The 26,365-nt window shown below is 51.2% G+C and overlaps 1 protein-coding gene across 1 annotated transcript; it reads left to right on the forward strand.

The window, feature by feature from the left end:
• The first annotated feature begins 11 nt into the window (after positions 1-11).
• LOC119095007 (organic cation transporter protein) lies at positions 12-25,855 on the forward strand. Its single transcript, XM_037217915.1, has 11 exons — positions 12-94; positions 6,968-7,079; positions 8,115-8,257; positions 9,653-9,835; positions 10,133-10,236; positions 15,286-15,440; positions 16,660-16,828; positions 17,233-17,359; positions 18,092-18,341; positions 22,412-22,598; positions 25,771-25,855. Exons 2-11 carry the CDS (start codon positions 6,980-6,982, stop codon positions 25,853-25,855), a joined length of 1,503 nt encoding a protein of 500 aa, XP_037073810.1. The 5' UTR covers positions 12-94; positions 6,968-6,979.
• The last annotated feature ends 510 nt before the right edge of the window (positions 25,856-26,365 follow it).

Below are 26,365 nucleotides of genomic sequence, written 5' to 3' on the forward strand. Positions count from 1 at the left end.
AGCGTCCGTGGCGCGACAGTAGCGCTTTGAGTGCAAGCTCGGCGAGAATTCACACAGGCATTGTTGTGCTCTTCAGTCGTGAGGGAAGCAAATCGTAAGTAGTCATGACCATCTCTGATAAAATTTGAATGGTGGAGCGTGCAGAATTTGTAAATGAAGTGCATTTGCATAAAGAGTTATCCCCGTCCCCCTTGGAGAAATTTTAATACATTTTTGGAGCAAAAGCTGTTTTTTTTTAAACTGCATAGACAAAAGAAAACAGTGCATGGTTACGATACAATATATTCTTAAGTTAAGCGTGCGCTCTTCAAAAGTCTAGATTGTTTGAGCTTTTGTAAGTACTATAGTCCTCTTCGAACATGTGCGTTACGGATTCAACCAGCGGAAGCCTGGACAGACACGCTCAGAGGCGTCACTGTATAAAATCGGTTAGCGGCCTAAGCTGATGTAGTTGACTCAAACTAACTTAAAGACCAGATTTATTCCCGGATTTATGCCATTTAAGTTGCGCTCGCATGTGTCAATGGTTTCAATTTTCATTTTCTAGCATTGACCGACTTAAGTTTTTTACGAAAAATTGATATTATATTTCAAGTGGGAAGCCCACGCAGTTTCACATCCCATGTAAACTGCAACTTGGTGTAAAGCTTGGAACTGGGTTAAATTAGTAGAAAATAGCTTAGTAAGACGGTTCAATATGATCACCGGGAAAACTCATCTTTTACCCTGCATGGAAGGTGGACCGTGCCGCAAAAAAAACAAATGCACGCGAGGTGCCGTGGTCTGACACATACCGACTAGAGAAAGGTGCACATGCTAACTTTCCGTGGACAGGTCACGGAAAAATCCATCATTTGTACTGCCAAAAAGTACTTTCACCTAACAGTAAAGCTGAACTCCTACGACCTCAACAGGCATGTCAATAACTGGAAGTACAGAATAAGAAGGGGCAGGTAACCGAACGGGTTACCAGAATTGCCGCGGTAACAAGCACTGTGATCGTCGCTTTGACATGAGTTTGAAGTTAACGTAAACAAGGAAAGTCTTACGCTCATTACACTTGAGCATTATGAGTTGCGACCCGCGCTCGCGTGGAAGTACTGGTTAAATGTCGTCGTCAAGCAAGAAACGGTCACAATGAAAACAATTAGACTTTTTACCTAAGTTCGGTGACTTCGCAAAGAATCAATTAACAGCACGCTAATCTTTCTTTGACTTTGGAACACATCATGCAAAATGTATCAGTTCAATTCCTCGACGCCCTCTTTGTGATAAAGTAGTTCGAAAATATACCACCGATCTTTTTTTAAGCGCATGGCAGTAATCGCATTGCATTATAATTCGGCACACTCCCATTATTATTAAAAATCATCTCTCATAGCACATATGGGGAGATTGGTGCGTACATCGTTTTATCCTCAGTGTATCCGTAGTTGTGTTAATAGAGCAGTTGTGCAAATCCGTTTTTTCCGTGAGAGCGGACACTCAGGACACCGAGTGAAGTCCGCCACATGTGCAGCACGCTGTCCGTTTCCAAACGGGGTGATATACACATAGCAGCCCCCGCCCCTACTAAATATGTAGCGTATACCAATATGCACGCGACTAGATGTTGAAGTTAAAATGCCATTTAGTAGTATGAAAATAGCGTTTGCAATAGGCTTAACATAGCGTATTTAACTGGCTTAAAAGCGTTGGTAACTGGTTAAAAACGTGCTCGTGATTGGTTTAAAACACACGTGATAGACTAGTCAAAATCCCCCCCCTCCCGCAGAAGTATACACAATAACGCCTCCGCGCCCAGATAATAATAAGTTGGCCCAATTTTTCAGATTATTAGACATTGAGGTTCGAATACTATACGGACTTGCTGGAATGCCTTCGATCACATTCAAAGAAAATAGTTATAAAAACTACCTAGGCAGACCAGAGTGCTAATGGAAGCCTAGCAAGTGGAGTTATGTTTTGAAACAGCTAAAGCGCACGATTTTTTGCAAGATTAAAATTTTAACTTTGGGCGCTTTTTTGTAGCATTAAATTGTTGTCCTTTAAACGGAGCCCCAACACACGCATTCATTAATTTGACACCACCGAACATTCACTGAATCAGGCTGGCTCCCGATGTCCCAAGCAAAGGCCTGCCGTGATGTCCTGAACCATTGAAAAAGCGAAGGGGCGAGATTTGTTGCTGAGTCAAGTGTCTGACACTGACACTGACGCATAGCCTGATAAGTCTCTTCCAACTGAACAGAAACAAAGCCGGACAAAGAATAGATAATAAGTGTCTGATAGTCTGCATTTGCGCGACACATTTTTCAGCAATTCTCTACCAAGAAAATTTTCAGCTGAAAACGCGCAGGATTTTAGGCAGTAGATTGATACAAACAGCATCGTGTCTTACAAGAACATTCTGTCCGAATTTTCACGCTGGTTTTTCCATGTGACATTTATTAAGGGTGCACCACACGTCACCCTGCATCCTTTTATGAAACACGAATGACAGCAGAGGCCATATTAGCGCTTGGGGGGGGGGGGGGGGGCAAGGCGCAACTGGGATTTGAACCAGTGCCCCCCACAGGACAGCCGAAGACACTGACTACTCAGGCATTATGCTTCCTCTATAGCCAGAATCCTCTAGAACGGCAGGCACACGGATTCTCTTTGCTCATACAGAGCTCAGCCTCGTCAGTCTCGCATTTCAGTCAGGGGCTGTTTAGACTTCAGACCCGAGGACACAATGCAACTCGTTACAGCCCCACATGAAGCAGAAGTTTTTTTTGCATGTTGGAAGGGTGCAACTGTCCTTCAGGCAGGTGCCCACATCATGTAAGCAGGGCTATGTATAATGTTGAGCTGAACAAATTTTCTTTTGATCACTGGACTTGGAGGACGCCAATCCGTTCCACTATAACGGAACTGTGTAGTGTCATGTAAAGTAAAGTATAGCACAGAACTACGTGCATTATAGTACGCTGTGAATGCAGTATGGCATATCAGTGTAGTGTATTATTGCGTAGTATGATATGGTATAGAACAGCATCATATTCGCACAGAAGTAGTTCTGGTAAGATCTACATTGTTTTCGTTATTGAAGGTCCCTTTGAGAAGTTACAATAGCACCAGACATCAGTCATCTCTATCATAGACTGTCCCTGGAAATAAGGGCGTAGTTGCGTCTGAGGTCAAGGACAGAGCCGTTTTAATTTTGCATTAGCATTCCTGGCTTGCACTCAGCTTGCAGCTTGCAGCCGTAATGCCACATTTCGTAAACATTTAAACGAATTGTCGAGCAAATCAGCATTGGACCATTCGATCTCTGTACACACCATTACAGTATCGCCATATGATGCCCTTCAATTACATGGTGCGCACTTAGGTCGTAGGCGAGGGAATGAAACTATGAGGAAGGTGGAAATACAAGCAACAATCATGGCACCATAACGCTTATGATGAAAAACGATGACGAAGGCTCAACGTGAGCAGAATAGCTAACGATGACATCTCGGTGTCGACATTGCCCTTGCCATTGCGAGAACGATGCCACCAAGTGTCAAGGTGGGAACACCGACCAACCTCGCTTCTATGGCGTAAAATGCTGAGATACAAACTAGACATCAACTTGGGTTATATCTATTAGTCCAGTCTAAGTGATCCATCGTTCTATTGTATTGATCTACTTTGATCTCAGGATGTCGCTTGCATATCAGGAAAAAGCACCGATGGTAGGGAAAACTAAGAAGAAGGCGGAGTACACGTGCTAGAGTAAAAATCATATAACAGAGGCATATTAAACCACGTCCTGGCACGATATAGACTATCGAAAACCCCTGACGTGAGCTGGAACGAAGCAGTTGGGGTAATGTCAGGAACTGGTGCTGCAGGGAGTACAGCAAATGGCGCGATGTTAACACAGGTGTTGGCGCAGACTGCGAGTAGCGACTTTATTGGGGTCGCGTGCTTCCCTAGGCAACGCCAAGGCTTAAGAACGAGGCCACCATTTTGAGACTCGGACTCGATGTAAATCCATCATGACAGTAGTTCAGAGCAGGACTTATCTCAAGACTTGACTCCGAATCAGATTCAGATTCATCGAACTCCCACTCAGATTCGGAGTCACAGTCCTTACATGCAGTAAAATGAGTAGAACCTGCTCTGAGAACCGCGTAATATATAAAGGGCGGACGCGTGCTGCAGAAAGACTCAATTTACCGGGAACAAGGAGTCGCTTACGGACTCTTTTTAGAGCGCTCGGAGTTCATGTTTGCTGATCGCCTTTGAACTATTTCCTGCTGAGAAGATGTTTATTCAGTAGTATTTGTCGGTGCTTTGGGCCGCACCCTGCCCTTCAGTATGGAAAGCCCTGTATCCGCATTTCTGGCCATGATCAGCTGTCCGAAAACCGAGACGGCGTGCTTAGGCATCACTAGATGTGTCTCTCACCTTCGGCTGAGGATAAATTTACTCTTTGCGGTCCGCTCTGCGGTCTGGTCTGTGGCGCGCTTATCACAGATGGTCAGGTGGGCACATGAGGGTGTGTGTGTGGGGGGGGGGGGGATAAGCTGAGTTGAAGGACATCAAATGATCAGGACATCTCTATTGATGCAGGAATACATGCTGATGTGTTTTCAATGAAATGATTGTGATGCTTTGGTTTGTATTGTGACCAGGTAGTTAGCAAACAGGTATTTATTTACTTCATCCCGGTGAAGAATAGCATCTTGTGTGAACACCCAAATAAGAGAGCGTTTGACGTCACTGAAACACCACAAGCAGCAATCGGAGTACGCTCAGTGGCATCATCAACGCACAACACCTGGCGACCAGAGTACAAACTGAGCTCGCGCGCAGTGGTGCTCTGTCACTACACTCATGTGAGCAGGCAGCCGAGACAGTGATGACACGGTGGCGCACCGTCCCTGCCAGCCCCACCGCGAGACAGTGCTGACACGGTGGCGCACCGTCCCTGCCAGCTACGCCCCGAGACAGTGCTGGCGCGGTGGCGCACCGTCCCTGCCAGCTACACTATGAAGCAGTGCTGGTGTGCAGCAGCCTGCCAGCGTAATAAGCTCCCTGGTGTACCTGCTGACGCGCAGGGAGGGCGCGTCCGGGCGACAGGGGCTGCTGCAGCCTGACAGGCCGCCACTGGCTGACAGAGGCTGCAACAGGCGGATAGAGGCTGCCGCGGGCTGACACCAGCTGCCGCGGCCTGAAAGGCTACCGCGGGCTGACAGAGGCTGCCCCGGTCTGACAGAGGCTGCTGCCGCCTGACAGATGCTGCCGTGGCCTGACAGAGACTACCGCGGCCTAACAAAGGCTGACGAGGCTTGACAGAGGCTGCCCCCGGTCTGACAGAGGCCGCTGCCGCCTAGCAGAGGCTGCCTCGGTCTGACAGAGACTGCCCCGGCCTGACAAAGGTTACCGCCGCCTGACAGAGACTGCCACCGCCTGACGGAGGCTGCCGCCGCCTGACAGAGGCTGCCGCCGCCTGACAGGGGCTGCCTCGGCCTGACAGGGGCTTGGCCTCGCCCGCATCAGCATGCAGTCCGTGCGCGCGACTTGTCTCGTCTGCATTCGCTGCTGTTGCGGAACGCGCAGCGACGGATTCGTCTGTGACGCCGCACTCAGCACTGGCCAAGGTGCGACACGCGTTCTAGGATTATCTTTCGTCATCCCTTCAGCTATGGCGAGGGCCGTATTCCATTCGCGAGCCTCCGGTATGCAGGATGTGCAGTGTCCGTTTGGAAGAATACTGGGTTTATTATAAGCGGAGTTGCTGGGGCCTGCATCCCATACATCTTGCATGAAGTACAATTCAAATTTATTCTCTTAACAAGCCGGACATGTTTGGCCAAGAGTTTTGCGAGCGCCATCCGTGCAGGACATTCCGTCAGAGAGGATTGTGTAATCCACTACCGATGAAATCAGCGGCGTCGAGTCGCCCCCCCGAGGATCACCGTCTCCTCCGCATGCATCTGTCCACGGCGACCTTTAACGAGACGAAAAGCCGCCAGGTCCCGTCTGCTGATAACGTCTTGCAGCGATCCATGCGACTAATCAGAGAGGGGGGGGGGGGACTGGCTGGCTTGGGTGCTGGCGCGCATACGTGCTAAACCAGTTTCCTCGACTCGTCGTGGCCCGCCAAACACTTCCCAGGCTCATCTCAGATGAGCGTGCAGAGACGGACGTCTGTTGACCATTTTTCTACCGTCCTGTGCAGCTGACGTAGGTGCCTGACAGTGTTTGTCCGCTTAGCTGAGGTGACCACGAGAATGGAGGGGGGGGGGGGGGGGGGCTGCCCGCCCGTCAGTCTGCCACAGAAGCATTACAAGCACCTGAGAGATATGCAGTGAGAGCACTGGTGATCGAGCACTCTTAGCTGCAGTCCTTTTGCTTACATTCCTCCTACGGTGTACAAGTTTAAAAGACAGCTCTCGCGGTGGCCACTTTGATGAATGACCCGCAGTCTTCCTTGGTAATTAGCGTGGTCTTTTGACGGATTCTTTTCACGAATCCTGTCCCGGATATCCGATTAGCATAGGTCAGAGTCAGTCATGCATGTCATTCATTGCACTGCATTGCACATCATGCATGTCATTAGCATGTCATTTCACATTCGTATGCAGCGCACATGCGTACTGACTACCTCATGCACACATACAGTGAAGGTCATAATAGGAATGCCATAAATACCTGTGACAATCATGATGTCATGCACGTACATACATACTAGGATGATCATTCATCGAACAGGCTGCTGTAGCGAGAAGAAAGGATATATATATATATATATATATTTATATATATATATATATATATATATATATATATATATATAGCGAGGTGCCGCTGCAGGTCACCACCGGTGCTGCTCGTTCTCGCGAGGTGCCGCCGCAGGTCACCACCGGCGTGGCTCGTTCTCGGCTGAGCCCTGTCCTGTTGACCCGTCACTCCCGTGTCGCCGTTGCAGGGTAGCGCCGACATGGCCGGGACCAAGCGGCAGCGCACGGACGTTCTGCTGGACCAGATCGGCGACATCGGCAGGTGGCAGATAGTCAGCTTCATCGTGCTGTCTCTCTTCAGTGAGCACCCAAACACGGGACGTGGGCGAGACTAACGTTGGTGCAGCGTCACCACTGGTCGACGCGTGGCACGCGTTTTCCATGACATCGCATGCATAATCTGACAGCGTTTTGAACACGGGTCCGCTTTGTCACGCCCCAGCACAACATAGTGTGTCATGTTGTGTAACAGTGCGCAGAGGTGTGGACGTTCCTGACTCCGACTGTTCCGCATCCCTTCGCCCATCATCCAAACGGCAGGAAGAGGAGCGTGTTTTATTGTGCAGCCTCGGCCGAAATAAATCCTCCCTAGCCTCTCGGAGCTGCATCCTTGATAGTGTGATTTAGCATTTCCCCCCCCCCCCAAAAAAAACAGAAAAAGCTTTAAGATGGCAACTGAAAAAGACACGTGCAGCAGCATATCACGGATCGTTCATTTGAAATCTCTAAGTGTTTTTTTTATGTGGTTACTACAGTTCACATGGCGCTCTGTCTTTGCACGGCTGCGCTGCCTGGCATGCAGCCTCTAGCACGGGGCCCGCCAGAGCTGGCCACCTGGCCGACCGGTTTTTTCGTCATCGGGACTGCCCTGGCTGCCCGGCACCCCGACATGGCGGTGATGCAAAAGGATATTAACCCCACGCGCGACGTCACATCGGTCTGTGTGTGTCATGTCATTAGGGCTTTACGACGCACTCAGCTGCTGAGGCTATACGGCGTCGCCTGCCTCTCACCCTGGCAGGAAGGGCGGGCACCGCGGAGAATCGAACCCCGTACCCCTGGTTTCTCAGACGCGCAGTGGTTCACGCATCCGCGTTAACCGCTACACTACCGGCACCCCTCACACCGGTCTGCTGCCGATCCCAGTATGCGTGCGGCCTTGACCCTCACCTCTCGGTGTAGTGCTCCCACGCGGTTCCCCTCACGCAGAGGCGACTTCCCAACCCGATGTTTTACCGCGCCTTTTTGATGCAGGCTGACGATTGACGTTGTTTTGTTGTTGACGATTGACGTTGTCTTGTTGTTGACGACTGACGCCGGCGATGTGGTTTCTAGGTATTCCTGTGGCGTGGCAGACGCTAGTGGTGGTGTTTCACGCGCCGCCTGACGCCGACTTCTGGTGCACACGTCCGGCGGCGTTCGCCAACTGGACGGTGGACCAGTGGCGCCACTACAGCACGCCTCGGTCCGTAGACAAGGTGGGTGTGTGCGCCGAACGTACCTCACGTGTGCCGCACACGTGTGTGCGCCGTACGTGTGCAGCGGCGCACACGTACGTGCGCACCGCACGTGTGCGCTCGTATGGGTGTCCACAACACTAACGGTGGGTGCTCCCCGGCCCTGCCGGATGTTTTTCGCTGCTCTGGTACTTACTGTGCTAAGGAGCTGACATCACGAGTATCAGCCGTTTACATGCTCCGGTGCCACTTCTCAGAATGCGGTCTGTGCTTTTCCGTGTGATTTTTTGAAGAATCATAAGGCGGAGGGCCCAAAATTGGCAGGATCAGCAGAGTGGTTGAATTCATTTTGCCTCTCATCGCCACCATGCCGACCCTCGTCCTGGCTTCGCCCGGCCATCTGGCATCGATCGGTGTTTGGCATGCGGACGCATCAGAGCCATGTATAGAGGTTAGCAGCAGGGCGGGTACACACTCACGAGTATCAGCCGTTGGAATATCAGCCCTGGAACTAACATCCCCGGGGACCGGTGCAGTGTCGCCTGGCCCGTTAACACTCTGACTGACCCTCGGAGGGAGTGGTCACTGGACGTGCTCAGTGCCGAGAGGAATCGGTCGAGGGTTTGAAGCAAATCGGACACCTGTCATTAGCATGTTGACTTACATCTTCTAATCACCCCTGGAAACTTCTGCGCAGTTTTCGATAGCAAGTATCACGACACTTTAAACGCAGTTTCACAATGCTTCAGTGCGTTTGCACGCAATAAATTTGACCGTGACCAGCGTTTTTTTTTTTGTCTGAACAAATTTAACTTAAAATAAAACGTGCGTGGAGTACAAGCTTGGTCAAAACGAGTAGGCGAGCCCAGATGCATGTTCTGCACCATCATGCAGCTGTTAACCGTTGTCTTTTTTGTGCAAATCACAACCATTCATGCATATGTGAAATTTTCTACGAAAGGTTTAAACCGCTGTACTATGTTCATAGCATTTTGCACGTAATTACTGACATTACGCATATTTTATGCACATATCATACGCAATATTCATATCATATGTTTTCGCTTGTGCAAACTTCCGCATACATTTGAACAAGTATATCACTTTGCAGCGAGCATCTTTGTGATCAAACATCTCGGCATAAGGCTTACATGTGATGTGGGGGCTGGGAGGGAGGGCGAAGTGACACCCTCGAACGACAGCAGCAAGCTCCATGCGGCAATCTTTAACACCCCCCCTATTTTCTGGCATTGGCACCGCTCCTTCTAAGTCGTGACTGCCACTCAGCGGGATGAGATGGGTTGCCACGGAACCTGCGGCGGCAATCCTGCGCCTCGACCCGCAGCATGAGCGCCCGTTGGCAGCTCCGTGTCCGGCGCTCGCACCCTCATTCTCGGACGTCGTCTCTGCACACAGCACGGTGACCCCGTCTGGGACGGGTGTCGGGTGTTCGCCTTGAACTACAGCACGGCGCCGCCCGATCCGGACAGACCGCCGCCGCCCCTCTCCAACGCCACCGTCAAGTGCCCGCACCAGCGGAAGATACCCGACCGCTGGCAGTTCGACCACGCCTTCCACAAGTGGACCATACGCGAGCACGTTAGTCATCGGCCTCGCTTACCGTGAGCAGGCACACGGCGCCTGGTTTCATGGATGGACGCGGGACGGCCGTGCAGTAACATAAGCCGGTGTCTGTGCGGACGGCGAGCATCCGTTTACTGCGCGGCCCTAGTGTCACACCTGCTTTCAAAGCCTGCTTCTCCTCTCAAGTCCAGTCAGCTGCGGTCGGAAGGCGCCTGCGTTCCGGGTCATCGCGTTTGCTTGTTGGTGGTCTCGTGCTTGGTCTGCTCAGCTGTGCTGTTGACCAGCTGACCGGAACGCCGACCGCTCCCACAGTTTGGCCTCGTCTGTGAATACGACTACCTCATCGGGCCTGTGACGGGCTCCTACTTGGTCGGCACGCTGATCGGCGTGTTCTTCGGCGGCATGGTCTCCGACAGGTACGTGACCCGCAGACTTCAGTCGCTTATTGTCAAAAGTATGTGTCATGTCAAATAATTAGTTCGTCCCGATAGCTCAGTTGGTTAGAGTGCTTGTCCTCTGATTCATCCACCCGTGGCGATATGGGTTCGAATCGCTGTAGGAGTACGCTGTTTGCTCTTCGGTGGGATGCCCTACGGCCGGTAGCAGCGGCCATGCTAAAAGCCAGGTGATGTCAGAGCCCAGAACGGACCGTGCTGAGGATATCGGTCATAACGTGCCGAGGGCATTGAGGCACGTTAAACTTTTGCCACCAGGTACTGTCCTGCCGTTTACTGAGACTTCCACGAGCGGATAGTAAGGACCAGGGCTCATGCAAAAAAAAACACTGCTTAAAGTGAGCTCTGATCCCATAAATCTATTCATACAAAAGGTTATGAGTAAATCTTTAAAGACTAGCGTGCCACACTTAATGAATACAAGAGTCAGTGAAGCAGTTCTATGACGGGAGTCGAAGCCCGAACATTCAGTCACAAAAGAAATGTTTAGACCAGTGAACTCCCGTCAGCTCCAGGCGGCTTCAGTCGTCAGGCGGCTGTAGATCAGAAGCGATCAGGATCTCGGACCACCAGATGATGTCATATGCATGAACATATATATATATATATATATATATATATATATATACATATATATATATATATAAATATATATAAATGCTCTGATGTATATAAAAAATGTATAAATGTATAGATATATTTAAATTTGTATGTATACGCAGGTGTGTACAATGCATCATCTGTTAAATTTTGACGCTCTTTCACACCGTGCGGATTTACATATCTGAAGAACAGAAATGCGCTTGCAACATCCCTTAGCGTAAAACCACGCATTGGGTGACAGGACGTGGGAGCTCATTAAATTGGTTATTTTGAGACATTGTCTTCACGCTGTTTTCAGCTTGTGACAATACCTGTGTTTCTTTTTACTTGACGTTGTTTAATCGTGATCATGAGCGCAGCTTTATAACGTCGCTTTTAAAAGTGCCGATTCATGATTAATGTTGTTTACCCAGTACTCCCGGTAAACTGAAGGTAGATTATTGCCACACGAGAACTCCGTACTCAGCCTGCGGAACACGTCATCTCCTGCATCGCAAAAATTCGTTCGGCTCACGCTGCTCAGCCTATCACCTGCACCGCATTTTTAGGGCTTCGACAAAGTTAAGCTCGAACTCTCAGTACGTTGGCAGCAAGATGTGATGCGCAGATGACATGGCGAGCAGTCGTCTTCTTACCTGATGTCGTTAAGATGAGGAGATACGGTTCCCTATACAAAAGTACCCCACTAATTAGACAGCAGACAAGGGATGTAGCAAGCTTGAAGTGCAATGTCCCTCGAAAGAGAAAAGAATCCGGCAGATGACTGTATAGTAAACTTATAGCTGCTAGGCAAGGACTTTGAACACTTTTAAGTGTTCACGATTTCAAGTGCAAATATTTATTAAGCATAGCTAGCCCATCAATCTTTTTTTGAACGTTTGTCATGAGCCCATCCTGAGCGGGCAACTGCTTCTATGCTCAGTTGTCAGTTGCAACACATCGCTCGCACCTGATTGGAAGATGACGTGCCGACGTTCGAGGCTGTCAAAATAGCGTACAATCGATTGGTACCTGACTGTATTTAATGGGTACCCGAGGTAAGTTATCAACTACCAGAACATTGGAAAATCCACCGTCGTTACGGCAAAATGAGGAGCGAAGGCTAATCTAAGAAATGTAAATTCTGATCCCCTACGGCGGACTCATCATGGAAAAGGAGTTGCACGTAACACTGGTCCTCATGTAACCAACTGCTAGGGGATATCACTTCATCCTTGGCCCGTGCTTAGATTAATCACTTGCATATCCCTCCCCCAAAAAGCCTATTGTAACAGTTGGGGTGAGGTGAGCATGTCAAGACAGAAGAAGCCATGAGTCAGCATATCATGGTCGAGCTCTGCTGCTCGTTAGCACGATCTTTGAAACCACTGAACACAGCTCATGCAGCTTTCAACAGCAGGGGGTACATTCCTGAACTTTGTGCCGCATAAACTTCAAGTCTTTGCAAACAGGCTGCCTGATCATGAGAGCTATTCCTGCAAAACACCATTTCCACCAAATATCGTTCTCAACATCCCATCAACACAGCAGGAGACACGACTGACCTTGAAGCAGTTGCGAATCACACGGAGCGGAGCCAGGCTAGGCTTCCAGCGACAGGGCGTGGGAGTGTCGCCAGAATGGTCGTGAGACAACTCTTTGGGCGATGGCGAGGACAGGCAACAATATCAGCAAAAATGGGGTGTTGGTGTCTGCCACGGATCACACCGGCTGAATGTCTTGTAACGTGAGCTAGGCGGGTAACAACGTGGAGGTCAACAATCACCAGTCTCACGCTAACTCGAATTTCTCCATGGATTTAAGCCTCTTTCCTATCGAAGTTGGGGGAGGGGGGCTGGCGGCAAGGTTGTGGAAGCTGGGCTGAAGCCCTCCAGCGGAATGCGGGACTGCATTCCTGGGTCCGGGTCACACGCGGGTGCAAGAACGTGACGGCCCGTCCGAGGATGTTCTAAATGTTACTGTTAGACCTCGGTGACCAGAAACAGACAAATAAGTGAAACCGAGCAAACACCGTTGGCGAAAGTACAACCTTCAAGTTAGTGCGCGATCCCAACACTGTCCAAATCACGGCTGTGCCAGTAGCTGAACTTATGCTAACCTTTTCGAATGCGGTCACGATAGAGAATGCAGCGACATAAACATATATTGAGAGAGTTTGAAGACTGTCTAGACGTGAAGTCCATTTCACGGTGACCAATAGTCACCCAAGATATTGACGTTTTTCTGCAATGCAAATTTTGCCACTGGAATGTATAGACTATCGCTCTGCGATCGCATCTTTTGTTTTATATACGTAACTGAAACTCATCGATGTCGCCGACTGAAATTACCAGGCCTGGCCGGACTCCAGAACTAAGGCCAGACCCACACACTCAATGTTCGAGCCCAATGTTCGAGCACTGTCTCCGGACGCCAGAACTAGGGCCAGACCCACGCACTCAATGTTCGAGCACTGTCTCAAGCGTCATTTGGTAGACAAACACTAAATCAATTAACCTCCTTAAGTCAATCAAGTTTAATTAATAAGCTGCCGACCTGAAAGGCTATACCATTCACATCGCTGTTCACGTTCTACGGTTGCCAGCAAGGCATTAAGAAGGATTATGAGAACTTGCCTTTTGAAACACGTACAACGGAGGAAGCTAGACCAAATTTGTAACACGTGTTGCTTGAACCGCATTTCGTGCGTGCAGATCCATTCGTGTTTGAATCCGTCGCTGTTTATAAGGTGGGGCGGCGTGCTGTCAATCATGTTTAAAATATCCAACGGAGTTAAGCAAGGTTATAATATGTCTCCGCGCTTGTCCAATGTATACCTTGATGATTTAAGCTAATCTGTTAATGATATTTAAATCGGCTGTTGTCGTGGGGACCGGCTGCTGTATCGCCCGCTGTGCGCAGAAATCTTGGTCGGTTGTTCCCATCTGCTGCTGGTCTTCAGAAGCTATTTAAAGTATGTGAGACGTACATCGATTCTGGTTCTATTTGATATAATCCAGACGTAACCACAACTATGTGAATTATGTCTGATAATCTACAAAATGCTCTGCTACTCAAGTCCCACTTGAATAGAAATTTCACAAAGGAAGTTACATGTCTTAAATATCTTATACTCGGCAATCTAACCGATAATGGACATACATAACATCAGAAGTAGCAGCTGCACGCTCAGAAAAATCACCTCGCACACAAATTTTGCGTGTGGTCAACCGACAAAAACCCCGAACTGTTTCGAGCCCCCCTATAATACCTGTACTCTGGTGGAATATAAGAAATCCAACTTTGGTAGAATATAACAAATATTCTCTCGGATGGAATTGTTATGCAGCCTATCGCCGTCGTCTGCTGTGCTGATGCTTCACAATTTTCGGCTTCTCTCCGGCCATCACTAGGTGTTATTCAGTCCCAAGAAAGACATGAGAATGTTTGGCTTCCTCATGATTATAGTAGAAGTTCAGGAATATCGACCCGGGATTGCTCACGACGATGTTAAATGACCACGTTAGGTTCGATTAGGTTAGCTGAAATCACTTTACGAACTTTTCTTAGCAAATTAGAAAAGCGACAAAGCTATTTTGTTACTAATCCGTGAACTAATTTACTAAATGGACGTCGAAATGGCTCCGCTCTTCGTCAAGAGAACTGCGTGCAGCTCGCGCACCATTCAAACGGCTAACCATTGGCCCAACATATCAAAAGCGGACCCATTGCGAGGATTACGGGAGAACGCCCGCCGAAGTATGCAGGCTGTCGCCAGCCGCGCGATATTGCACTCCTCGGCGATGCTGGCCGTGACGTTGGCCCACACGCGCGCAGCCCTCCCTCCCTCTCGTTCCCTCAAGCGTTGCCGCATGTGCTCTGCGCTGGTCCAGCGCCGACCGGTGGCCGCCTGTGGCCGGCCAGCAGCGCGTAGTTACACTACAGCCAGGCAAATTGCCGATGAGCGGGGAATCGCGGGTCATGCGAGGGCATCCTCTGACCGGGCCCTGTCGCGCGCGCTTTGTATTGACAGCGACGGTGATGACAGGCGATAAAATCCCCACGGCGATGATGGCACGCGCGGTTAGCTGGAGGAGCGCTGTGACCGACTGATTAGGGTCACATGCCTCCGCGCTGCGGCTCGCGATAAAATCCAAGGATGTTCCACGATCCCCGAGCGCCCACATGTCTTGCAAGGATTCGCACAGGTTCGGCACTGATTGCCTTCGTGCTTGGCGTACGTGCCTCTTTTTGTTTCTGTGAAGGCAGTTGCCCAGTGACTTTCAGAGCATCGACAAAAGTTATAAGCGCCACCAAAAACGTGAGTGAAGTGAAATACACGAACAAATCCAAGGCCCTGAAGATTACGTTTCTGACTTCCGCCCTTCCCGCACTGTTTTTGTGAGGCTTCTATCGTTTGCCGGGCAGGTTTGGTCGTCGCCCAGCCATCCTCTGTCTCCTGGGGCTGACGCTCATCTCGGCAGTGGCCGTCACCTTCTCCAACAGCATCATGCTGTACATCGTGCTGCGCTTCATCCTGGCCCTTGCTGTCCAGGCCGTGTACATCACCAACTTCGTCTTCTGTGAGTGGCCTCCAAATGACCCCGCGCCAGCAACAATCAATATCAGGGTACAAGATTGGGGTCGCCCGGACGCAGAGTACATCCCGGACTGATAGATTTTCGGACTGAGTGGATCGAGCGCTGATCCAGACTGGCCGGCTAGAAGACCAGTTAACATGGACTCGGACGCAGTCTCAAGCCTAAAGGAATGTGAGCGAGACTCGCAACCGATGGTTGTGGAAAACCGGGACCGTGACTTTCTCTCAAACAAACGAAACCAGCATTCGCTTCGGGCTGGACGCGGCTGAGTTACAACTCAGCTCATCAAGATCACATTTTATCAACCGGCGCGACGTAACCATGGTAAAACTCTTGCGCAGATCGCTGAGTTTGATTTGCACTGACGTTTATGCGTTTACATTTTGGTACCAAAGCATGTACGATGGGGAAAAGGTATACAGTGATAGTATCAGGTTAAGTTACGATTCCATGCTATTTTTATCCTCAAAACCCTTGATTGTTTTTGCACGCACGAAGAGTCCCATGGAAAGCCAATGGGCACGCATCCGGATTCTGGCGCGCGAGACTAGGACTCAGACAAAGCCTCGGACTCGTGCGCGGCACCGACACACTGTGCCAGGGTTCGAGACCAGGACTCGCACGCAAGATATCCCGACTCGGTCTGGGACCAGCACCGAATTTTTGAGTGCTGTCATGGCTCGTGTCTGATTGTAATATTCAATGTTAATTATATAAGTGGGATGGCTGTTGCGTGGCCAGGATTTTGCCCTGGCGGGACTAATCAGGTCATGAGGGGTACTTCCAACCTGGGGTCTCTTCGTCGCTACAAGAGCATTGTTGTTTAAATCGGAGGGCTTTTTAGGCTCGAGCCCCTATTTAATGTTTCAGAATTCGTTTACATATGCTTTAGAAGCCCGGGCAGCGTTTCAAACAGCTAAACACCGCAGGTTCTGTCGGCCCCACGGTATCTTTACCACTACCATGGGTTTGAGGCGTGGTCACAAAAACGCCCCCCTGCCTACGCCACTGCGTTTTGTCGTTTCCAACTACTACAAATTACTCCTGCATCAAGCTGTTTGACAGTCTGATAATGGCCTAAGTGTATCTTCGGAATTTCAGAAAAGCTCTGGTTACGTACCAGGTTCAGCGACTGAAAGCTGTGGTCGTGTCAGCCCCTATGTGGTGACCTCTGAACGTGATATTCCGGCTTTGTTGGCAGGTATGGAGATCGTGGGAGCCAAGTGGAGGGTCGTCCTGGGCCTGCTGTTTCAGGTGCCTTTCGCCTTCGGCTTCATCAGCTTGGCCGGCATCGCGTACCTCATCACCAATTGGCAGCATCTGCAGCTAGCCATCAGCGTTCCTCTGGTTCTCTTCATCCTCTATTACTGGTCAGTGACAGCGAGGGAGCGTTCTTGTACGGTATCGTTTGACGTGGGGATATAGTGCCTCTGTACTGGGAAACCTTTTCTGGGCATGGGTATGAACTACAACAGTCAACAACACTCGTTATCTATGCTTTCATATCATAATAGACCGAGGCCAAGTTTGCTGTAAAAAGCCAGGCATTAATCCAACCCAAACCTCGTCCTGGCCTGGCTGCCAAAGCCGGTGGTTTGGGTAAAGACAACTGAGCTTCTCACCTTACGCGCCGGTAACTCATCAGCAGCTACTAAGCTGGCTTTAATACCGGCCCAGCTTAAAAGCCCGGCCGCGCGTCTCCCGACCCAGTCACGTGACCCCGCCGGGCAGAGCGGCGTGTTCCCTGACCTCGTCACGTGACGCCGTGTGGCAGGGCAGTGTCGGAGTCGCCCCGCTGGCTGCTGGCCGCCGGGATGGTTGACAGTGCCGAGGCCATCATCGAGTCAGTCGCTGAAATCAACGACAGGGAGTACGACGAAACGGTGCAGCTGGTGCCACAGGTGAGCCAAGCGACAACCGAAATATATTCCTACGTGTCCGTCTGTAGTAACTTGATATCCTCATGAATAAATTTGCTTTAGAATGCAAGGTGGTGTCGGACTCAGTGAGCGATGAGAAACGCGACCGGCTGCTGCCTAAGAACGTAACCTTGACTGCACGAGTGCATGCCCATGCCAGCTGGCATGTGCCATATGCTGATGAGTGACGTTCTCACGTGCTGCACGTGCTTATATACCACGTGCTAGGGTACACAATTTTGCGTACATATCATTTGGGAAGCAGCTGGACTGTCGGATGGAGTGAATTATCCGAGTGCCACCTTTCACTCCCAACCAACACTTTATTAAATGTTGGTTGGGTTGGTTGCTCCCAAACGACACCAGGCAGGCGTCAAACGACACCCTGGCCGCCCAACAACCTCCATACTACACCCCCACCGCTCGGTATGACACCTCTTAACATCCAGCACCCTTCGAACGACACCCTCAACATTCCGCAGCACATCCGAGTGAAACCCGTCATTGGTCCATGCGCGTCCCAAACGATGCCCCTCACCATCTGATACCTTCATAATAAAATTACTCACCATCTGACCCGTTACAAGTGACACCTCTGCTGGCGCTGTACGGACGCCTCGGCTCACCCCTGCCCCCCCCCCCCCCCCTCTTCCCTCCCGTAGCACGAGGCACGGACGCACGTGCACGTGAAAGAGCTACTTGCGCCACCGCCAGCTGCGCTGGCACACGCTCCGCGTCTGGGCCATCTGGCTGGCCAACGGGCTCGCCTACTACGGCTTGCTCTTCTCCTTCGACGACTTGGACGGCGACGTGTTCCTGAACGCGGTGGCGGGCGGCGCAGTGGAGCTCGCGGGCTACCTGCTCGGCATCGGAGTCTGCCTCTGGCTCGGCAGACGCTGGGCAATCTTCGCTTTCATGCAGCTGAGCGGCGTGTGCCTACTGGCCACTATCGGCTTCAGCAGAGGTAAGCCGGGCAAAAAGACGCCAGGTAAATCGCTTGGGAATGTGGATTTGTCTTATACTTTGGATGGAAGTGTACAGCCAGGTCAAGGCCTGTTTTAAGACTATCACTGGGTGGGTTAGGGAGAATCACTGGGGGGGGGGGGGGATTTCGCCAGTCAAATTCTGGGTAAATCTGCGCATTTTGCGGACCTTCCTGTCATGCCGACAGTCGCATACAACTTCCATTTTCCAGTTGTTTTTGGCTAGAACCAAACGAACTTTGTGAGAATCTGATTAGGCCGCGTACCGCAGAATGAGGTCAGCCACAATATAGAGGCGTAAGGCATTTCTGTATTGACTTTGTGTTGCAACGAGGAGATCACATAATACGCTATGTACACAAATGTGTGTCTGTCTGTCTTTTTGTCTTCTTTGGCTTGTTGACCTTATGCTTTTCAGTTTTCAATTTTTCAGTTTTCACAATTTTCACAGCACACATGTAAGTGGCGTGAGGGGTGCACGTGCGCGCTGACGACTCTGCACGAAAAAATTGCGAAAAGAAATTCCACTCGTTGCGTGAATAACGATGAATCTTGGCGCCCCCATCGGAAAGAAGGCGCCGATTTGCGCAAACAGCGCCAGTGCAAAAGATGCAGATCACAGATCGAAGACGGTCGCGGGGATTGAATGTTAAGGTTTCTTATTCAGCGATACTTGACGCCCATCGCACATGTCGCAAAAGTAAGTTCTCGAAAAAACCTGTGAATTGTGGACCCGTCTGGAACTGAGCGGTATCGAGGCATTACGGCAGTGGTAAGATAGTCAGAAATGCAACGGCTGAGCGAAAAACAACGCGACGGGATCGCCATTCCGGCATGCAATAGAAGGCGCAGTGATAACCAGTCACCCAGCACAAGGCGTGGTTGAGCTTTACACGGCTTCATTCGCATGTCGTATTTTAAAAAGTGGGCTCGTTTTGTTTTCAATGCATCCCAGTATCCCTAGTCCACAACGTATGATTCTGAATGGGCTCCAAAGGTGTTTTGTGGCCATTCAGTACACGACTTGAGCAAGTGATAGCTAACTTGTTCGTTTTCGCCTGGGCGGGCTCGGGAGCGGAGGCATGACTTTTGCCTCATGAACTGCTAGAGGCAAGTATCAGCCACTGCGCAGAGACAGCGGAGTAAGCAAATGGAAGCCTCGTGGGGTCGTGTCTCTCTTGACTAAATTTATGGCATTCGTTGATAAATTCCTAACCTAATATTTACAGTTGAAAATTTCAAGTGCGCACGTGAGAATAAAATCGAGAACATGCGATGTCATTTTACAATAAACAAGACGTTTTGCATGCCAACGGCGCGCTGAACTCGGCTTCAGTAAACTTGTTTAGTTTTTTCTCCTTCCCTTGCTTGTAACGAGTAGAAATAAGCCGTACATTTGGAGCCATCACAGAAATCAGGATTGCGTGAGTACGTTGGCTTACACTGATGCATAGATGTGCAAGGGAGCTTAAGGAGTGCATGTGCGTGTTCATTAATATCCAAACACCAGCGAATTATCCGTGTTGAATAATGATATGTATGCGGAGACTGGCATGGGTCATGCTCTGCACAGGCCGTGACAACCTACGCGATAAGAAAGGATTACCTACGAGACATTACTACGATTTGGACCCACAATGCATCACACGACAGACATGGGGAGTCAGCACGGACAGTGAAAGCAAAAAGGACACATAGTAAGCTGACCCCATTGCCCTCTCCGTCCCTACACTCCCCTGGGAAAACTGCACGGGGAAGTGTCAAGGGAGTGTGGTAAGAGGGGTCATCTACATCCCAGGTCCACAAAATCTAACATAAGCATTACGACGCTGCATGAAAAGAACCGAGGGACGAACTGTGTTTGCCTCCAAAACCCCTCAGAGAACTCGTCGTTGCCGTAAGCAGTCTGACCCGAGGTCGACAGACCCCGGGGTAATAGGACAGGTCCCACTTGCGAATGGATGCCATTTGCGTGACGTCACGCTGGTCATGTTCCGAATTATACATTTTGCGCTGACCCGCTAGTTGGATTCGCCGCTTTCTTACGCGGTCTTTCAATTGCTTGCGGTCGCAGCTGTCCATGAAACTGAAACTACTAGAAAATAATCCAGCATAACTGTCATAACCATGAGTGCCACCTGTTGGTTATATCGTTCCCAAATTTCGGCACACATCTACGTCATTTATTTCCAACTGGCAGACGTGAACGTGTAAAAAAAGATCGAGAACATACGATACTACTTTTCGGTACACAAAACAAAATCGGACTTGTCCGTCCGTTTGACCCGACCAGCCTGAAATGTCTTACGTTTCAAAGCGTTTTCTCGCTCGTGCTTTGGTTTTATTTTCTTATTTAAGAGCAGCCTCCCACCTTAGCATGCTTGGCCCCATACAGAACGCATGCGTCCACCACGACTCCGATCTCCGCCTGAACCTTTCCGAACTTCATGTCGGGCGTGAGCTGCCGGTAGATCAAGGTTTCTACTGGTGGATTTCACGGTTTACTGGGGGCGGGGGGGGGGGGATTTGGCAGTCGCTGGTGGGGATCATCCCCCGGGCAGCATGTCAGACTATGCCCTGGGCCAGGTGCGACAGTGCTCACAGCTGCCACCTTGGCTTTATGCCAGTGGGAAGACTAGCGTTTATTCCTCAGGTTTTGAAATGTGCTCATGGTTGGTGCGACGGCGACTTCATTTGGACGTGAACACATATGCGGTAACGATTCAAAGGTGCCGCTCGCATCGATGATCACGGGAGGGATCTTGTGATCCATGGCGGACACGTTTTGGCATGTCATCCTCACTTCTTCGGTTCGATGCCACATTCTTGCGGACATGTATGCCACCAAAAGGCTTGGAAAGAACAGCACTTGATCGCTTGGAGCGACACAATGCGGCGTATGCTGCTTTCGGCCACGAGTGAAGTGAAGCGAAGTGAAGTGAAGTGAAGTGGATTATTTCCTCTGCATGCTTGCCTGCTTCCAAGGCCTTAGCTGTTAATGCTCTAGCAGCCTGACGCCCAATGATCAGGCATCTCAATCTGCAACGGAGAAGTTTTAAAACCTGTTCTGGAATTATAAAAAAATACCTGCGGTGGAGAACGTCACCAGTAAATCTCCACTCACTGTTGGCTGCGATCGAGTTAACCTTTGCAATGACAAAACGCTACAAGAGACTGCCATTAGGTTAAGAACAACAAAGTTGGATGGCAATGAACGGAGAAAACCTACGCTCGCTGTGGCTTGCGCTCGTTTGTACGGGATGCCGCCGCATTGTTGGATGATACCATTGTTGGATGATACCATTGTTGGAGCTACCGTGAGATGATTGTCACGGACAGTGAGTTCCAGTTGCAGTCGGTTGCAGGGGACAGGGGGCCAACTTAAGAGACCCTTTCCTCCATTGCCAAACTCTAGAGGATAGTGTGTGCTATTTTTGTCTTAAGCCATCGTCTGCTGTTATGGTCTTAAGTCATCGTCTGGCCTCAGCTTGCCGTGGATGGGTTCCATACATTGTTTAGTTTACAAGAGCATTGTCTTGTCAGTTACGCGCGACATGCGGCCCTCGCAGATGACAGCGGAGACGAGCCTCAGACGGGTTTGACATTTACCACTGGCTGCGGCAGTAAGCGCGTCACGCGCCTCGCCGAGGTACAAGGCCTCGCCGCTCGCTGCTCGCTAAGGGTGGAGCAAAAGTCCGGGGGGGGGGGGGGGGGGGGTTGTGATCTGCAGCGGTGTGAGCGAAACGAAGCGAGCGAGTCTAGGGACGTCTGACCATATTTATGAAGTTCAGACGTGGCTCCGTGTCACGATAACCCTACCCCTGCTCCGCCGGCTGTCTCTTTCAGCAGCGCTCCGACGAGGCTGGGTGGTGCTGCTGGCCCGCGTCCACTCCCGCCCCATCTCCCATTGCAGGCGCACCAACAACGTTCGCTGCCGCTGCCGGCTCCCCTTCACGTTTGTCTCGGTCATTTCCAGAGAACTCCGGCGGGGCTGGCCGCTGTTGCTGTACACCATGCCGGCCCGCCTCTACCTCTGTCCCATCTCCTTCAGGGGAGTACCAGCGAGACTGGCCGCTGTTGCTGTTCACCATGCTGGCCCGGCTCTGCATCAGCTCCTCATTCGGTCTGGTGTTCGTGTACTCGGCTGAGGTGTTCCCCACGGGCCTGCGCAACACTGCCCTCGGCTCCTGCTCTGCCTGCTCCAAATTCGGCGCCGTGTTCGCGCCGTTTGTGGCGCGGTTGGTCAGTATATGGGGCGGGAAACGAATGGTGGGATGGACTCAAACCGACATGCGATTGGGCGAGGTTGACGGCTTGTAAGGAAGGACTGAAATTGTAATTGAATTTATGGCTTCAACTTAATTTGAATTTGAAGTTATCATTTCGATCCATGTTTGAGTTAAGTTCAATGTTATTACAGATTAAGCTTTGTAACTATTCCATGCAAGATATAGTAAAAACTTTATGGCAAGGATAGCAGTCGCTACCGCTCATGTACTTGTCAACGCTTCGATACATTACGTATTATTACCGGGACGAGTACAATGGCGCAAAGTTACAACGAAAGATAGGATATTTAGATACTAGATAACTTTGCAGCATTGCGCTCGTCCTGATGATGACATGCAATGTATCGAAACGTTGAAAACTTCTCACTATCAGAGGACATTCCATACATGGGGCTATTCCACGTAAGACACTCTTACATTCCGTTTTAGGCGGAGTGGTCCAGCTTTACTGGTCATTTCAGACAGGGCAACCCCAGCTTTCCGTGTTGTTACAGGGCGCATCACTACACCCACCTGCCTGAGATCGTGCTGGCCGTGCTGGTGATGGTGTGTGGTGGTCCTTCTGCTCTCTCTGCCGGAGACGCGTACCCTCAATCAAGCTACCCGACACGCTCCACGAGGCGGCACGCTGGGCAGGGTGGGTCGTGGTGGCCTCTTGTCATAGGCGACCGAGTTGGGGATACACTTGTCACCAGAGCTCGGATACAGGTCACCGAGCTCGGGATACAGGTCACCGAGCTCGGGATACAGGTCACCGAGCTCGGGATACAGGTCACCGGGCTCGGGATACAAGTCACCGAGCTCGAAGACAGGTCACTGAGCTCGGGACACAGGTCACCGGGCTCGGGATAACAGGTCACCGAGCTCGAAAGACAGGTCACTGAGCTCGGGACACAGGTCACCGGGCTCGGGATACAGGTCACCGGGCTCGGGGCACAGGTCGCCGAGCTCGAAAGACAGGCCATCGAGCGCGAAAAGACAGGTCACCGGGCTCAGGAAATAGGTCACCAAGCTCGGGGGATAAGTCACCGAGCTGCTCGGGAGACAGGTCACCGAGCTCGGGAGACAAGGTGCGGATCCCCGGACGTGAGGTACGGACCGGCAGGCGTGGGCTTCAGCCAGGTTCAGCGGTGCTGGCCGTTGTGCTGACCTCGGGCCGACGTGTTGGTGTGCCCGTATTACATTTTTCATTTTTAAAGTATCTCGAAAGCCTTCGAACTGCATTTACGTGCTGCTATTGTTGTCGGTGCTGCAGTTTAACCACTTCGTTACTGGTTCTCAATCTTTACATAGTGCAGGTGACATCCATTCGTCGTTGTCTTTGCCTCACCGGAGTTCATGTGGTGAATACTCTCTGCACTGATGGACCGCGATTCGTTCCCACAAAATGATGCACGCTTGTCCAGTTACGCACGTGCCTCGGTCGGCTTTGTCCCGGGGCACTCGCCACCGTGCATGACAGATGGTGCAAAGCGATCTGTATTCACATTTCACTTAACAAAACCATTTCACCGACTTACGTGTCAGCCAGGGAAGTAGTCCATAAAAATTTTATTGGAGGAGAACTGGGGCATCTCGAGGGCAGAATGTCGTGCCTGATGCACGCAAGAAAGTTCGCAGGGAAACAATAAGAAAATCTTATTCTGATGATATGTCGAAAAGTCCCGAAAGAGGTGATCTTATATTTTTCTGTATACAGCATCATGCTGCTCATCCGATTAGCTTTATGTAATGATCGTTTCCGACCAAGAAAGACGTAAGTTCTCGTTTTTAAAACGTTATGAGTTCTCGTGCTGAGAAAAACTAGCAAATGTATACAAAGAGGAAATGGTTGAACGAGGATATCAGGCACTTGTTGAGCTAGATAACGTACATACCTGACGCTTCTACTAGCTATCATGGTCACTAGCAGACTCACGGCCATAGTGGCTGCTGGAAATGTGGAGTATATTCATGATATATCCCAATGATTGTTTAGTACATTCGTTTTTGACAAGCAACTTGTGGCAGACGCGAGGGTCGGCTAATCCCGGCATACGAAATCACGAGACAGGACGTTATCCCAATCTGAATAACGCTGACTGCATGATAGATAATGCATAGCCAGGAGCATGACGTCACGGAAGAGAGCGCGTACAGAGACTCTCTGACCCTGACACTCCTCCCCGCAGTGACGGCGTTACGGAGCTGTAACTGACACCAGCGGCCAGGGGCGTCCGCCTCTCTGACCCTGACACTCCTCCCCTGCAGTGACGATGTACCGGAGCCTCATTGGCTCGGCGCCGCAGCCGGTACCGGCGGCCAGGGGGCGTCCGCCTCTCCGACCCTGACAACTCCTCCCCTGCAGTGACGATGTTACGGAGCTGCGACTGGCGCCGGCTACCGGGGGTGTCCGCCTCCCCGAACCCGACACTCCTCCCCTGCAGTGACGATGTTACGGAGCTGCGACTGGCGCCGGCTACCAGGGGTGTCGCCTCTTCCGACCCTGACACTCCTCCCCTGCAGGTGACGATGTTACGGAGCTGCGACTTGGCGCCGGCTACCGGGGGTGTCCGTCTCTCCGACCCTGACACTCCTCCCCTGCTGTACGATGTTACGGAGCTGCGACTGGCGCCGGCTACCGGAGGTGTCCCGCCTCTCTGACCCTGACACTCCTCCCCTGCAGTGACGATGTTACGGAGCTGTCGACTGGCGCCGGCTACCGGGGGTGTCCGCCTCTCTGACCCTGACACTCCTCCCCTGCAGTGACGATGTTACGGAGCTGCGACTGGCGCCGGCTACCGGGGTGTGTCCGCCTCTCTGACCCTGACACTCCTCCCCTGCAGTGACGATGTTACGGAGCTGCGATTGGGCCGCCGGCTACCAGGGGTGTCCGCCTCTCCGACCCTGACACTCCTCCCCTGCAGTGACGATGTTACGGAGCTGCGACTGCGCCGGCTACCAGGAGTGTCCGCCTCTCCGACCCTGACACCCTCCTGCAGTGACGATGTATCGGTCCGGGCGCCGCAGGCGGTGCCGGCGGCCGGGGGCGTCCGTCTCTCTGACCCTGACACTCCTCCCCTGCAGTGACCATGTACCGGAGCCTCATTGGCCCGGCACCGCGGTCGGTACCGACCGTCAGAGAACGCCGAAACACCGACACCAACGGGGGCACCGTCAACCACGGCTTCGACGCCATCCAGGAAGACGCCGATGCCGAGCTGTGAATGGGCGCGGGGGGGGGGGGGGGGCGCTGACCGCCGCTGTGGCAAGGGCTTTACTAAGAGCCGCCACTTGCAGATGTATCGCTGTCGTGCTTCAGACAGAATTGCGGGTCATGTTTTACACATGCTTCCTGGCCGTGTGCTTGACCATGTTACACGACTACGTTGTCAGCAACTGCGCGTTTGGATGCTGGTGGCATCTTGACATGCATTTGAAGGCGGGGCGTTATAATCTATATTTGTGCTTAAGCCCTCGGCACTGTCATGGGCCGCCTGAGGGCTAGCGCTCAACGATGTTCAGATGTCGTCCGGCAGGAATAAAACCTACTAATTGGTTTCCAGTCGTCAGTCGGGTGCGACCACGTCGCGTAATGATGTACAAGGAGACATATTACGAAAACCAGGGTCTCCGCGATGAGGAGTCGGGCCGACAGTGATGGATAACTTGTGGCGAATTCCGTTTTATTGCTGTGCTTCGGTGAATGTGCTTGCTGGAATATCTGGTTGCAGTGA

Source organism: Pollicipes pollicipes, unplaced genomic scaffold (assembly GCF_011947565.3).
Source record: "Pollicipes pollicipes isolate AB1234 unplaced genomic scaffold, Ppol_2.1 Scaffold_4219;HRSCAF=4965_pilon_pilon_pilon, whole genome shotgun sequence".
In the NCBI taxonomy this organism is placed as follows: Eukaryota; Metazoa; Arthropoda; class Thecostraca; order Pollicipedomorpha; family Pollicipedidae; genus Pollicipes; species Pollicipes pollicipes.